Raw genomic sequence first — 15908 nt, 5'->3', positions numbered from 1 at the left:
ACAACAAAAGTGATTTGCAGAGTTGGAGAGTATCTTCTAAAACCCCCATTCCATCTATTTCCGATAAAGAAAGCCTCACGTGTATCGTTTTATCTAGCCTTAAAGAAAGCCCGCGAAATACAAAAAATATCACGTGACTGGCGCATTTGTGCGCCACGATTGTGCTGCTCTCAATCTGGCTTTCAGTGAACGAAATCAGCTGCGGAATTGGCTCCGCGACACCACTCAGCGGCAGGCCGATATGTGACGATGCAAGAGCGTGACGATGCAAGCTCACCGCGCCGGCCGCAACCAACGCCAACATATCAGCCTGCCGCAGGGACTGGGCTGTCGAGTCACGGCCGCAGCTGATTTCGTTCACTCGGGCCACGATTAAGAGCACCACAATCGTGGCGCCCGGATGCGCCAGTCACGTGGTATTTTTTGCATTTCGCGGGCTTTCTTTAGGGCTTGGAAAAACGATACACGTGAGGCTTTCTTTATCGGAAATAGATGGAATGGGGGTTTTAGAAGGGTAGATGTGTAGGCCAGTTGGTGAGACATAAGGAAAATAAAATCACAGCAGACACAGGACGGAGGCTAGAGACAACACAGGACGGAGGCTAGAGACAACAACCGCCCTGTGTTGTCTCTAGCCTCCGTCCTGTGTCTGCTGCGGTTTTATTTTCCTTAGGTTTTAGAAGATGCTCTCCAACTCTGCAGATTACATTTGTTGTCTAAAAGCAATAGTTAGTAAATTAGAAACATTATCTTAATTACTAATCAGTTAATTGCAAAACAAAAAATTTTCTATGGTGCGCCAGATGGCTGGCAGCTGTACACAGGTGGTTTCGCTGGCCTATCTCAAAAGTTTCATTTTTTAACCCTTGGCTAAAGTTAGCTTGGACACCCTGTATGTATGCACCAGTTACAGACGAAAGTTAGTAATTTATCAAGGACATGCTTCTCATCGAAATCGCTGCCTCTCGGAGCGCTTTAAATAAGCAAGCATTAACAACTGCACCGTGAAACCTTATGACACTTGGCATGGCACAAGGATGCAATGAAAGGTATAGTACGTAGGAGCTTAGCACCCCAAAGCGACATGGCGCTATGAGCGATGCTGCAATGAATGGTTCCGAATTAAAATTAACCATCTGGCACAAAACACAGGCGTCTTGCTTTTCGCCTCCATCGAAACACGGCCGCAGAGGCCGTGATCGAACCAACGCCGTAACCACTGAGCCACCGCGGCGGGCAGGCACACTTTCAGGAAATGGCATATCTCAGCTACACTGACGGCTCCCTCTGGAGCATCGTCCGTGGAGTGCAAAAGGAGGTGATGAAACTGGTATCACAAATCACAATTCAATAAAATAATGGGCACCACAGGGGGACGCAAATATATAGTTTATAAATAACGATGGGTGGCTCGGATTCAGCATAGACGTCTGTTCTTCTCTAAGATGACAGAAATCTGTGTACAGCCTCTGTTTTTCGCACCAAAAAATGTTTGCTCAGCAGAAAGGGCTAAGACGCCCGTACAACAGAAGCTGGGAGCAATGGGGAACTACATATGTAGAATGATGGATTTAAATGGAGCCCTCAGACAGAAAGCGTTTACATTTTCCGAATTAAAACCGCTTGTATATATCCGTTGTTGTTTTTTTTTAGAAGATACAAAAATTAAAGAAATAAAGGTAACATTTCTTGTATTTAACCAGGTAAGAGACAGGCTGCTTTAATTAGAGCGCTAATTAATAAAAAGCATTGCATTTGTAAAACTGCAGCTCGTCCTCCAAATGATATAGCCGAGAGAAAAAAGTTTAATTGAAAAAATTGTAGCACGAGTTACAAGCCGCCAGATATCACCCTGATAAGAAGATTAAGATACCGGGGTAAAGACGAGCATGATAGCAACTGCTACCACCCGTTTCAAAGGGGACTCTCCTATATTCCATCCATCCATAACACCCTAACCGAGCAGCAGCGCGCGTCTGACGTAGGTAGCTTCATTGGCTGCTCCACCATGATTCGACAATCTGCTAGCGTCCCCTGCGACCCAGGCGGGCGCGCGGCTGCTCATTACCAATTCGCTTCGCTCGCGGTTTCGCCGAGGCGGAACGATGTACCGGTATACGCATTGCACGCTCGCTGTGTTACGATGTGAATCTGCACCAGGCTGACATTTGTGCTCCTCGTAATGTGGGCTACAAATTTTCTGATGGAACTTTTTTGGCTCGGCTCTACTATACGGAGGACGAACTCGAATTCTACAAATACAACATGTCTTCAAAAGCAGAAAAAAAAAAGAAAAAGAAAAGGCAATTCAAATATTTAGTTAACAAGCGAAATAATTAAACTTTGCGCTGATGTGCCACTGATTCCTACCGCCATCGGACAACCACAAGTCCGCCCTGCGCGGCAGAAATTCATTATGCGTGTTTTTTGTTTGTTGTTTTTTTTCCAGCCAATATTTTTGGTCCATGGCCCCTTTTTCCAAGAATTTCGCCCCAGAAGAGTCGAGCACCAGGCTGGGGAAAATCTTGTACCTATTGGAAACCGGTGGGCACCCGGCGACACCGCGGATTCAACCTGGTACCTCCCGAATGCGGGACGGATGCTCTACCACGAGGCCACAGCGTATTACCTTGTGCCTTACCTGTGCCCGCCGCAACCCACACTACATCACCATGAATAAAATAAGTCTGAAGCAAGTTCCCGTTTTGTATAAAACAAATTAGACCCTCTGTAGAGAACACCCTGTATCACCTTGCGTCAGATGAAGACAATGAAAATGATGACATCTGAACCACAACCTGAGAGTCTGGCACTTAGGCACGTGAAGAAGCCCGCTACCGAGATGGCGAGATCTGGTTCAGCTTTGTGCTATCAAAACTAGACACTATCAAAACATACCGGTAGTTCACTATAGTTCTTCGATATATTTGGGTGCGTCAGAAAAGAATGGTAATCGAGGTCCCATGATCATATTTTGTTCTTAATGAACTTTTTATATGATGGACAAATGCCTCGACACAAAGGAATTGATCTTAGTTTTGCAAGATACGCCGTAGTTTTCTCGGATAAAAATCCACTACAGGTGGAAAACACCGCTTTTGCCACTTCAAAAAAGTTGCAAATTTGAAGCCCTGCTGTTTATACACTTAAATTTTATCACGCACTATTTTTTTATTCAATAAATCTAGGCTACTTTCATATTTAAAGGAGCTATTAGCAACATTGCTGTTTCTTTTTGCAGTTGGTTTAGTAAAAAAAAAAAAAAATAAACATTGTGAACATTGCACCATGAGCGTCTCACTGGTCCCACTGAAAAAAAAAAAACACAAAAAAGTCAATTTTCATCCGTACATTCTGGCATGATGCGTTAAATTGTTGTCACTAAAACGTTTTCTGTTTATTACATAGGTTACGTCCTTAAATTCAGACAAAATTTGGTGCTCTAGACAGCTGGCTGTCTTATCGAGAACACATCAAAGTCGAACAAAATTCGAAAACAGCAATAAAAAAAAAAGAGCATCACATTCGATTTTTAATAAAATCTCACTTAACGATCTCCTGTAGCTCAGAAATATTAGGTATTAAAATGTGTTGCACTATATTGTTTAATATTATAAAAATGCATATAGAACTCAGCGCATGTCCTAAATATTGTCAATATTCAGCCCTACATTCTGGCACTAAAGTGCAATACAGTGGCAATAACGTGCCACAGAAACTTTTTCTCTGCATTATAAATGCCTTGTTCTTATACGGGAAAATTTGTAGCTATACAATTGTACATAATTTCGGCATATTATATCGAAATCGGCCAAAATAAAAAATAATAAAGAATGAACAACTTTGATCTGAAATTAAAAAACAACTGTACCTTCGATCTTTATCAAAATCTAATGGTGTTCCCAGTCTTTCATAAATATCAAGATATCAGGCACTAAATGTTATTGTAGCATGCAGACTAAAAATATAAAGGTAAATATAAATCTGAGCGCATGTTTTTATTCTGCGGAACTTAAATTTGATTTAGTATTTGCTCAATTTAGTTAAATATTAACTTATGCAGTACCCAAAGCCTTCTCAATACTTATAAAGCCGTTTGCTGCTGGTTGTCAGGGTCGATGATAGCTTAAATTGGGATAAATTGGCTATTTCTTGCAATTTTATTGAAAACGCCACAGTTGAATTGTTTCTCTATCCTGTATATATATATATATATATATATATATATATATATATATATATATATATATATATATATATATATATATATATATATATATATATATATATATTTCATCATGAGGTGCAGTGGTATTCCATCCAGTTTTTAATTATATTATTTCATTTCTTGGTTATGGCAAAAATCTAAAGTAATATATTTTTGAAGACGATCGATATTTCTAATGTGCGCTACTATAATAAGCAAATCGCTTGGCAGCATAATAGTTTAGGTGGAACTATATCCTTTATGGCAGCACTTATGAGCCGAGATGAATATTCATGTCGACACAGCCATCACACGGAGCGAGCCCGTCATCCACCTGATCTTCAGTACTTACAATGCTCTAAAATCTTTAGCACTGCACATGCAGGTTATATACTTTGCAGGTTAACGGGATGAGGGGCTCGCCCCGTATTGGATCGCGTTTTCTTTGGGCTAGATAGCTACGCCGACAAGGATACTCATCTCGGCTCCTCTCGGAGCCCTGCGGCGAAAAAGTGTCGCTGGTTTACGACAAACTAAAGATAAAAAATGAATTGTGCTTTTGGGACAACGAAAAATGTGAAGTGTACCAGTTGCAGCTCATCCGGATACACCTTCACTAACCGAGGCAAAAAACCAAAACACAGGTACACGGGCTCTACGCTCGCGCCGTCCACAACGTCCCAAATAACTTTCGTGAACATTAATGCACGTAGTATTATCAATAAGCTCGGTCCCCTGGAATCTTTATTATTAGGATTACAGCCAGAATTCATGGCTATAACAGAAACTTGGCTGACAAGAGAAATCACAGACTTGGAAGTACTTCCCCTCAACTACTCGATAGCACGCTAGGACAGGCAGACGCGAGGCGGAGGCGTGGCATTAGTGATAAGAAAAGATATACATTTCGTTACGTTACCTGAAGTTGAAGGGGTTGAAGCAATTTTTTGCAAACTCTGCTTTTCTGATTCTGCCATCGTTGTAGGTTGCGTCTATCTTAATCCTTGTTCCGATCCTATCATACTTCAATCATTGTATACGTATATGCAACATCATGTTAAGGGGGCGAGACTAATACTTTTAGGGGATTTTAATCTTCCTGATATTAAATGGAATACGCTGCACCATACTTCACCTTGCGCTGATGTTGTTTTTGATATTATGCTTTCTTTTAACCGCTCGCAAATTGTAACAGAACCCACACGTGAGCAAGGAACCAGCTCTAACATTTTAGATTTAGTTTTCCTGAGTAGTCACTTCCTCTGTCGAGAAACAAAGGTTGAAATTTTAAATGGCCTTTCTGACCACAAACTAGTAAGGTGTTCTGTCCCGCATCACTATACCCCTTGTTTGCCATCAACAATAACGTACCCAGACTACAACCGAGCTGACGACACTACCATACTTGACACTTTATCACACGAACTAGCATCATTTCAGCAACTCTCAGATGACATAAATACTGACATAGAAACATTGTGGCAGAGATTCAAAAACGTTGTGTCATATTGCGTTACTAATTATATGCCTACCAAGACTAAGAGAATACGCAAACGTAACCCATGGATACCTCGAACCGTAATTCATGTCAAGCGAAAGGTTCGACGACTGAAAAAAGTGCAGGAACGCCATCCATCACCGAGAACAATTGAAAAATTAACCTTAGTCATCACTGATTTAAATCCAAAATAAAAACAGTTGAAACATTTTACTTTACTAATACGCTGACTCGTTTCTTAAAAGATGCTCCCCAAAAGTTCCTGCGTCACCTGAACCCTAATTCACGAAAAGAAAGCCAAGCTTCTCCAGAGGAAAACAGAAATATTGCAACCACGCTGAATAACTACTTTACTTCTATTTTCACTACAGACAACGAAAGTAAGCCTCGTACTAGTTTTTTGCTCAGGAAATAATTTAGAACCCCTTACTGTAACAGAAGCAGGAGTCTTAAACCTCTTACTAAACTTGGACACAAAGAAAGGATCAGGGCCTGAATCTTTCACATTTTCCTGCGTATATATTCCGAATGGGTAGTAAACTTTTTAGTTATACTTTTTAGCAAGTCATTGTCATCGCACACCCTTCCTAAAGAATGGAAAATAGCTAAAGTAACACCTATACTTAAAACAGGAAGCCAATCAGATCCCTCAAATTTCAGACCAACTTCACTAACGAGCACAGTTTGCAAGTTATTAGAGCACATTATCTTAAAGCACATAACAACCAACTTAGAAGAAAACCAGATTTTAACACCTTTTCAGCACGGTTTTCGGAAAGAAGTTTTTACAGTTACACAACTAATCGAACTTACACATGGCATATCCTTCGCTATTGATCAGCAGAAACAAATCGATCTCATTTTCTTAGACTTTTCGAAAGCTTTCGACCGCGTATCACATTCAAAACTTACTATAAAACTTAATGCAACCTTTGGAGCTGGCCCTATAGTAGATTGGATTGTTGATTATTTGACTGACCGTACTCAATTCGTCGAAATTAACAATGCGAAGTCCGAAACAGCCAATTTTACATCTGGTGTATCACAAGGAAGTGTTCTAGCCCCAGTACTATTTTTAATTTTTATGAACGACTTACCTACTAGTATTTCTCACAATATTAAACTTTTTGCCGGTGATTGTGTACTTGAGCAGGACATTAACTGTGTCGATTGCCATATAGCTTTAAATAATGATTTAACATCAGTGACCCAGTGGTGTGAAGAATGGCAGATGACCATTAATGTTAAAAATCAGTTTCTTTATCCGTAGCTAGAAAGATACACAAATCAATTTTTCAGTGCACATTAAACAACATTCCTCTTGCTTCGGGGTCCGAATATAAATATTTAGGCATAACACTGACCTCTGGTCTCAGATGGGATTCTCATGATAACAATGTCACATCAAACGCCTTAAAGCAGTTATTTTTCATTAACAGACGCTTCAAACTAGCACCATCGGAAACAAAGTTCCTTACGTATAAGACATTTGCAGACCAATTCTAGAATATGCCAATATTGTTTGGTTTCCTTTCACTAACAAGCTTATTAAACAAATAGAAGCAGTGCAGAAGAAGGCAGTCAGATGTATATTTAATAAACACAGGTCGACAGACTCACCAACAGAACTACTCAAACACGCAGGACTACTATCCCTTCAAAACAGAGCAAAACTAGCGCGCCTTAAAACCATGTATCAACTCATACACAATCAATTAAAAGTCGACACTTCAAGATACATATCAAAATCACAAACGCGACAAACACGTAATAATCAAATGCACACTCTAAACGAGTTTTCATTCCGTACTGACACTTTCAAATATTCATACTTTCCTCGTGCTATACGCGAATGGAACACCTTGAACACATCCATTGCTAGTAATCCAACATTAAATTTCTTCAGCACACGTGTGGAAAATCAACTACTTATATCTCAGTAAATGTTGAGTTCTTGTGCTATTACGAAGTTATTCCTTCCGTTTGTGTTTTCGCTTGTGGTATTATTTGTCCGCCAAAATCTTGTCACACGCTCCTCATTCTGGTTTATTTGCTATACATATCTTCTTATGTATAATTTCGTGTCATATTTTTATGTAATTTGAATAATTAACATTGTTATTTTTTGTGCCTCTGTACCTTTGAACGCCCTCCCTCTTGCGATCCCTGGATGGGATTGACAGTATCGAATAAATATATATATATATATATATATATATATATATATATATATATATATATATATATATATATATATATATATATATATATATATATATATATATATATGTGTGTGTGTGTGTGTGTGTGTGTGTGTGTGTGTGTGTGTGTGTGTGTGTGTGTGTGTGTGTGTGTGTGTGTGTGTGTGTGTGTGTGTGTGTGTGTGTGTGTGTGTGTGTGTGTGTGTGTGTGTGTGTGTGTGTGTGTGTGTGTGTGTGTGTGTGTGTGTGTGTGTGTGTGTGTGTGTGTGTGTGTGTGTGTGTGTGTGTGTGTGTGTGTGTGTGTGTGTGTGTGTGTGTGTGTGTGTGTGTGTGTGTGTGTGTGTGTGTGTGTGTGTGTGTGTGTGTGTGTGTGTGTGTGTGTGTGTGTGTGTGTGTGTGTGTGTGTGTGTGTGTGTGTGTGTGTGTGTGTGTGTGTGTGTGTGTGTGTGTGTGTGTGTGTGTGTGTGTGTGTGTGTGTGTGTGTGTGTGTGTGTGTGTGTGTGTGTGTGTGTGTGTGTGTGTGTGTGTGTGTGTGTGTGTGTGTGTGTGTGTGTGTGTGTGTGTGTGTGTGTGTGTGTGTGTGTGTGTGTGTGTGTGTGTGTGTGTGTGTGTGTGTGTGTGTGTGTGTGTGTGTGTGTGTGTGTGTGTGTGTGTGTGTGTGTGTGTGTGTGTGTGTGTGTGTGTGTGTGTGTGTGTGTGTGTGTGTGTGTGTGTGTGTGTGTGTGTGTGTGTTATTTTATATTTCTTCCTCGGCTTAAATTTAGAACTTTATGATTTCTTGCTATAAAAGGCAATGACCATGATCCTCAGCCCTCAGCAAACGATTTTGTTTAGCAGACGCTTTCTCTTGGCAGACAATGTTTCTTGTGCAGATGGCGTTGCCATGTGTAGAGTGCCCAATTTCGTTAGTGCATGTCATTTCTCTGGTGCTTGTAATGTGTGTTCATTTGTAACAGTGATTACTCATCAAAATGCCGCATGGCTAAAATGTTGAGGTAAAGTGGTATTTCAAAAACGGACATGTTTAATACCAATATGCCAGAGTGGATCTCTTCCAAGCAGCGGAAATGTGTCCTTGTTAACGCTGCCCGACTTGCAGACTGAGTAAAGGCATTAAGTGGGCATATGGAAGAAGCACACATGCCAAATGACTCTCTCGCGATTCGGTCGAGAGCACCTCGGCCGACTTCTGGGCAGACACGCACACTCCTTCTAAAGCAGCTGTAAAAACCTTTCCGCACACTCACTGTTAGCAGCGCTTCTGTAGAAACTGCAGTTATACGGTGCAGGGAAAAACATGACACTGCGCGCCTTTACTGTTTTCGCTTTCTGCCGGAACTCTCTACAGTACAAAATGTTCGGCTAAAAACGTTGCGCACTGCAGAAATTTGGAGTGTCTAACGCTTGTTAGCATACACATAATATTTCTAAACTAGCGCTAAAAGGCATGTGCAATGCACTTATAGCAGCTCTGGCACAAATGAGAAACTCTCGCTATTGCGGAGATTTTCGCGGATTGCTAACAGAAATGGCGTACACACAAACATCCCATTTCTAAATATGTATTTAATTTCTTCTTTTTCTTGGCGGGGAGGGGGGGGGGGGGGGGGGGAGCAATGAACGGAAATGAATTCCCTACTGCAACATAGGCAGAAAACCGGCGTGCTTCAAGATGACGAATGAAAGTAACCGAGATGCATTTTTGGAGCAGAATTTTCTCCATTAGCAGTTTAAAACGGAATTCGGCATAAGGCGTCGTCCTCGTTACGTTGATGAACATACTGCGAGAGAGCCACGCGGTGGGGCACGTACCTCAATCTTGAAGAGGCGGTTCAACGGATCCTGGGGGCTCTTCCAGAGGCAGGTGACCGCGGCAGCCGCCCTGAGTCCGTAGCCCACGCTCTTGCTCGTCTTTCCGGCCGGTCGGGGCGCCGCTTCGTTGAGGAACACATCGCTTTGCAGGCTGTACTTGTAGGTGGTGCCCAGCTCGAACTGTCGACTCGGAGCTGTTTCACGGACACGGCGCCAGAACATTCAGAACACGCGCCCGCCACCACAAGTTCGCAAGGGCAGGAAAATTTGAGAGAAGAAAGACGCGGGCCGAGCGAGCGGAGAAATGCGCTCTTAACGAGGAAGACAAAGGATTTAGCAAATGAACGTGCTGACGCCTATACAGTGCATCCTGATGTACATACGTCCTGCTGGTTTGGGACCGGGGCGCAGCGCCGCCTGCTTGCACGAAAGTTCTCGTCTGCGCGTCCTGCCGATTCCTGGCTAAAAGAGTGCGAAAAGATGTTCTCTTCTTTTTTTTTTTTTTTTTTTTTGCTTGTTTATGCGGTTCCAAGCATTTGTGCGCTGAAACGCCCGATTCTTGGCGTGTGCATGACAGTGCTCGGGAAAAGTCCAATTTCGCGTTTCCGCACGCCCGCCCACATAAAGCTGCACGTGCAGAGGACCTTTGCACTCATTATTGGCTATCGCGATACTCATCCATAAAAAAATGGGCGTCTACATTCACTAATTTACGCATGATTCTTCCTCGCCCTCAAGACATGATACCATGAAACCTTAGGAACTATGGGGTGAGCCTCAAGGTGCTGGGCGAGCTGCGCAGCAGGGCACTGCAAAACGACGATACGTTGCCAGAAAAGCCCGCTCTTTTCTCAATAATTGCGCTGCCGAAAAAATAGCTGTATAGAAAGCTTAGTATTCAGTAGTTGTACTGAGAACAAACATGCCGAGCACAAAAAACTAAGGATATGGAAAGTGTTTCTGCTGTACTTGTCATTCATCAAGTGTAAAACAAAGGGCAATATTTTATTAAGGTGGCGCTCGACGCTGGCTCTTTGCACGTCCAAGGCTTATACCGAAACACGTGGGCATTCGCTACACGGCAGGACTGCACCCCGAGTCTCCTTAACACAACTACTACTCTATCAAGTACTTAAGGATCAGCGATAATCAATAACACCGAGAAAGTAGCACTTTAAGACCAGTAATGAGGCTGTCGCATGGTCCCATACATATATTTTACGTGTACTGCACGTGGAATACCTGCCCCAGCCATGCATCAGCATGTATACGTGGTGCACTACAGGGTATCGAACGCATTGTTACGGTCCAAACTTTTAGCGGCCCAATTACACCCGACTAATTTTCGGTGCCCTCAATTTGTGGAAATGTAAAACGTGAGTTCATGGTTTTGAAAGGAAAGTGGAAAGAAATCGGGGCGAATAACCGATAAAAGGGATCAACTGCAGATTGGGTATTATGAACGCAACCGTTACTTTCCGACTGAGTTGATATAGTGCATCTTCGGGGAATGAACTACGTATGTACAATCATGCCAAACAGTTGGCAGCACGCCTTCTATCCTCCCAGGAAATAATTTAAAATTATATTTTAATTATAGCGACCTTGCATGTGAGCGACACTTTGAAAATGGGCCGTTAATTTTTTAAATTCTCTCTTTTAGTTTTTCATCATTTCTTTCTCTGTGCGATGACATAATCGTCGCCTATAAATTTGCGAGCGCCTTTTGGGTGGAAGTACTACATTGCTCTCTCATTATTTCGCCGTGTCTACCCATTTTGTTGCTACTGTTGTTCGGTGAGGGGGTATGTATAGGCTGTTTCCTTCCAACCTTTCTGTCAGTGGTAATATTGGAGTTGCTGAAGGTGCCAGCTTTTTTGACCGTGGGAACAGCAGTCATCGTGGTCTTATTTCCGTCTTCATTTCATATCATTCAAAATCCTGCACACCTCGTGCAAATAAAGGAATGTAAGTGATATGCGCAACTGCAGGCGTGAATCAAACTACTCACGGCAGGATATGAAGCAGCAATACATACATATAGCGTAAGTACTAGATGGCGCCCGAGAGCTCCCCTAGCAACGAATCACATCGCTTGCAGAAAAATAAGGAATGCATGTGGAAGCGACAAAAGGAGACAAAACGACCATGTGCACATCTGATACCAGTGCAGCCTTGATTTCGGTGCGAAAGGGAGAGTTTCCTCAGTTATCGAATTGGAAATAAAAGGGATGAGAAAAAGCGGGGTATATATTTGACTCCAAAAACCGTTACGTTTCATTAAAGGAGTAAAAACCAAGAGTCAGTACTACTAACAAAACAATACGCTATCTGTTCGTCAATAAACCTGTCTTGTACAAAGTACTTGAACTTAAGTATTAATCCACCCACTTAATTTATTTATTGAAATCAACAAATAAAATCTACCCAGTTCGACCAATTCACAAGGTCCGACTGCTGCGAGCTTGGAACCTATGAGTATCTCTGCATGGTAAAAGTGTGGCAATAAACTGCAAAAGAGAAACCAATATTTAGCTGCCGAGTCGAAATATTCATATTGACTACTCCCATTACTATAGTTTCCGTAAGACGGATTATGATTCTCCGTCACATTCCCCTTACAAACGCTAAACTGCGCGCAAAATTCGAAGACCTTGAAACGCAACTCATTCGGATTAAGAGGAGTGAACTCAAAGCGAAGAATTGTCCTAAGCTTCTGTGTTGTTTACCGAATCTGCGGTCGAGCTAAATGCTTTATGCGGAACGTGTTCATGCCCTTGGCCGTTTAAGCATTCTCACCAAAAGACGTGCACTTAACAGATACGGCTGCCACGGGCAACGTTGACTACAGAAGGCGGACAGATGCAAAGAAGCAAGTGCTTTGTGCATAGCCACACGACATGAACAGATCACGTCGCTGGAGGAATCACTTGGACAGCGAGAGATTAGTGGAGGATCAGAAACGGGGAGGCAGTTCCCAGCGCCAGATACATACCATGCAATCTATACACAGCTGGACGCACCTACACATTCCTCCGTTAGTGTCAGTATGCATTCAGAGCAGGCGTCCGTTGCCATGGTACGTACCTGGAGCTGGGGGCGAGATTACTGAATCTGAAAGGTCCAGAAAAGTACACAGTTGGCCGCTGCGCACAAACGCCGACATCTCGCGCTGTAAACAGCGAGCAACAATAATAGACATCCCAGGCTCAGTACACTCATGGCTGGAGGAGCTGCAACAGAGAGGCGCTTGAGGGGGCAAGAAACACTGGATTACGGCTTACTGGCGTTTCCATCCCTAGGGCAGTTTTCAGCCTGTGGGGCGTGCTGGCGAATGACAACTAGCCAAGCACCCTGTGTAACGAATAAACGCTTTCGTACATATGCGTGTCCACCACCGTAATTTTACGCTGATTGCTATTCAGATTTCGTTGACCGCATGGAATTCGTCTCGGACGGGTAACAACCAACGAACGTAACAGGGCGTGAGACCAAAAATTATTTGCGAAAAAGACCGACCGATGGCTCAAGCGTAACCTACAATCCGTTACATAGAATAAGTCGCAAACAAATAATGAAAGTAAAATAAAAAACGACACTCAAAAACATCCAAGGCCATTTCGTCTCACCATGTACTGATTCCTAGTATTCGACGAAACATTTTGGCGTGTATGGCCACCATACAAACTTATCAAAGCCTCCAGGCAACTTTTGGAAAATCCATGCTCATCAAGGAAGCGCTATTGAAATTGGGAACCCCAAAATACCGTGTCACATGGCTTAACACCTACAGGAATAATCAATTAATTTCTATCATTTTTGCGACTGTCACCTTGGAGAACACAGTTAAGTGAATGATTTCAGCAGAGCTTTTTGCGGACCCTACTCGAGAATCGGCGACAAAGAGGCCTGCTCGTTGTACTGTTCTCTTTGAACGCGTACATGAAACCTGGAACGCAAAATGAGCGGCCTCTACAACGTCGTTTGTGATGAAGAGCAAAATTTGAACGTTTTAACTGAAAATTTGAAAACCTCTTCTGTCATAAAACAAGGAGGGACCACCTTTCGCGTAGCCTTCATCTGTGGCGTGCTACGCCATTGGATAAGCAGTTCGATGAAATCTGAGAACACCGTAAGCGCCTGCGGTAGGCTCATTATGTTCATTAGCTGCATGCCACTCAATGCTTGAGCGAGCCTCAACTTCGTCGACACAGGCGAGCCTTCTCTCACCCATTTTCCGAATGCATGCGTAAGCTGCGAGTGTGTCATTTAAGGAGAGAAGCGATGTCAGTTGGTCGCATATTTTTAAGGCAGGATGCGTGAAGCAGAGGAGAGGAGTTGGTCAAGAGTCGCAAGGAGGCGGATACTCTGACCAGCACATCTCCGATATATAGTCTTCTTCCCAGCCTTCGCTCAGAGCTTGCGGCCAGTGCACGTCTCGGCGACCAAGGGTGGCGCAGTTCGGCGTGTCTGGCGTGGCGGATGCTTCCCTCAGCGAACAGCCCGAAGCTCGGAAAGGAGCCGGGACGACCGTCCACCAACAAGGCAGCATACGCCGTATTACGGGCCATAAAACTCCTTGCGCGAATCATTCTTCAAGCGCCGGACGGTGTGCTTTCAACGAGAGGTGCAAACGATTTTCCGACTATTGATAATTGTTAAAAACTGATCTGAAGCAGCGCTGCCATGAGGGCGGTTCCAAACTATGGTCTGGAAGCACTCTTGCGGCAGCACTTCCTCGAGAGTAGCATTGAGGATTCTCCTTGAAGCAAACGGCGTATGTCGCTGAGGAAGCTCCCGCGTTCACTTGGTTTCCAAAGGAAACGCTAGATGCTTGGGTAGAATGTTTGTGGTTATACTGCCGAGGCGGACGCGTAACAGCTACCACTGCCAATTCTCGGGAGAGGGCGAGAAGTCTCTTTTTAAAGGTTCGCAGATAAACTTGAAGAGCTTGTCCAGAGTTCAGCAGATTGTAATATCACGAGCATCATGCGCAGCGTGCATATCACGAGTCAGCAGCCTTTTACTGAACTATCGGTCTCATGCATGTCACGCGCGCTCTGATGTGGCACCAGAAGCGAACAGAGCGCGACTCAAACACCAAAGCGACTCGCGGACATTGTGCGTGCACGGGCGTGCCAACATGCGATATTTTACCCGCCGACGCCAGCGCACTAGCCGACGGGACCTTATAATGCCTAACTAGAATATGTACGCAAAAGAATACTGGACTAAATCTCCCCGCGAACCGAGATTGAGCAAGCTGCAAGCAGCACCCACTGGCCGGTCGTGCAGGACGGTCAGGCGCTGCTTTTTATAGCTATACAGCATAGTACGCCCACAAGTGTCCGAACAAACGCACAACGTGTTTTCTCCGCTTTCCACTGACATAGAGCATAGCGGAGAAGTATTCACGCCGACATATACTGGGTCAACTATATCTGTGCACGCACCAGTGGCCGTGTCCTGCCTTGCTACACATCGCATGCACCTTCGCAGCATGTAGGTAGAACGAGAGGAAGAAGATGGTTTACACGGTATGAAGGAGCACTGAACAAGGGTAAATGGGGTACGCCTCAGTTCGCAGGTCGAGCCAACGTTTCGACAAGTGGACTTGTCTTCGTCTGGACAAAGTGATCATCACTGGGAAGGGTTTAAATACGCTTTTTCTTCCGAAGGGACAGGTCAACCAATGAACATAAGGCTTAATGGACATCGGGCAGACACAGGCAAAAACCTCCCGAAAGCAGTTTCCCAGCATTTCAATCAGAAAGACATAAGTTCGAAGAACTTAAATTATATTTTCTCCAGTCAGGCTTTAAATCTGCAAGAGACAGAAAATATAGAGAGGCATATCTAATTCATAAATTTAGAACATTGGAACCAGCAGGAATAAATATCTCTAAAGGAACGTTATAATCCCTTAAGTATATTCCCTCTGCATCATAACGCATGTACACTCTATTCCCTTCCGCAATAGCATGAGCTGCACATGTTTCTCCAAACACATTTCCTCCTTATAACTTGTTATTTGAGTTTGTACAACCTCGAACTCTTTTTTTTTTTTTTTTTTTTTTGCATGTCAGTTGTGGTTCACTGTGCGCCCCCCTTGCAGAAAGCTTCAAGAATTGTCCCCCTTAGATATATTTCTTATCAGGGCCCTTTGCAAGGCCTCTCCCTTTGTAATGTG

The 15908-nt window shown here is 43.3% G+C and overlaps 1 protein-coding gene across 2 annotated transcripts in view; it reads right to left on the bottom strand.

The window, feature by feature from the left end:
- Positions 1-15908, bottom strand: part of Mtp (microsomal triacylglycerol transfer protein) — a 74085-nt gene that overhangs the window by 33879 nt on the left and 24298 nt on the right. Inside the window, exons 2-3 of one of the 2 annotated variants that reach the window (XM_084589673.1) lie at positions 12806-12832; positions 9719-9912 (exon numbers count right to left, since the gene is read on the bottom strand). In XM_084589673.1, coding sequence (XP_084445799.1) covers positions 9719-9912; positions 12806-12832 — 221 coding nt within the window. The remainder of the gene's footprint in view (positions 1-9718; positions 9913-12805; positions 12833-15908) is intronic. The other variant, XM_084589675.1, reaches the window with a different exon arrangement.

Source organism: Amblyomma maculatum, chromosome 1, assembly GCF_055883805.1.
Source record: "Amblyomma maculatum isolate TAMU_Amacu chromosome 1, ASM5588380v1, whole genome shotgun sequence".
Taxonomy (NCBI): domain Eukaryota; kingdom Metazoa; phylum Arthropoda; class Arachnida; order Ixodida; family Ixodidae; genus Amblyomma; species Amblyomma maculatum.
The sequence above is the reverse complement of the archived record's forward strand: the minus strand, read 5'-3'. Positions and strand labels throughout refer to the sequence as shown.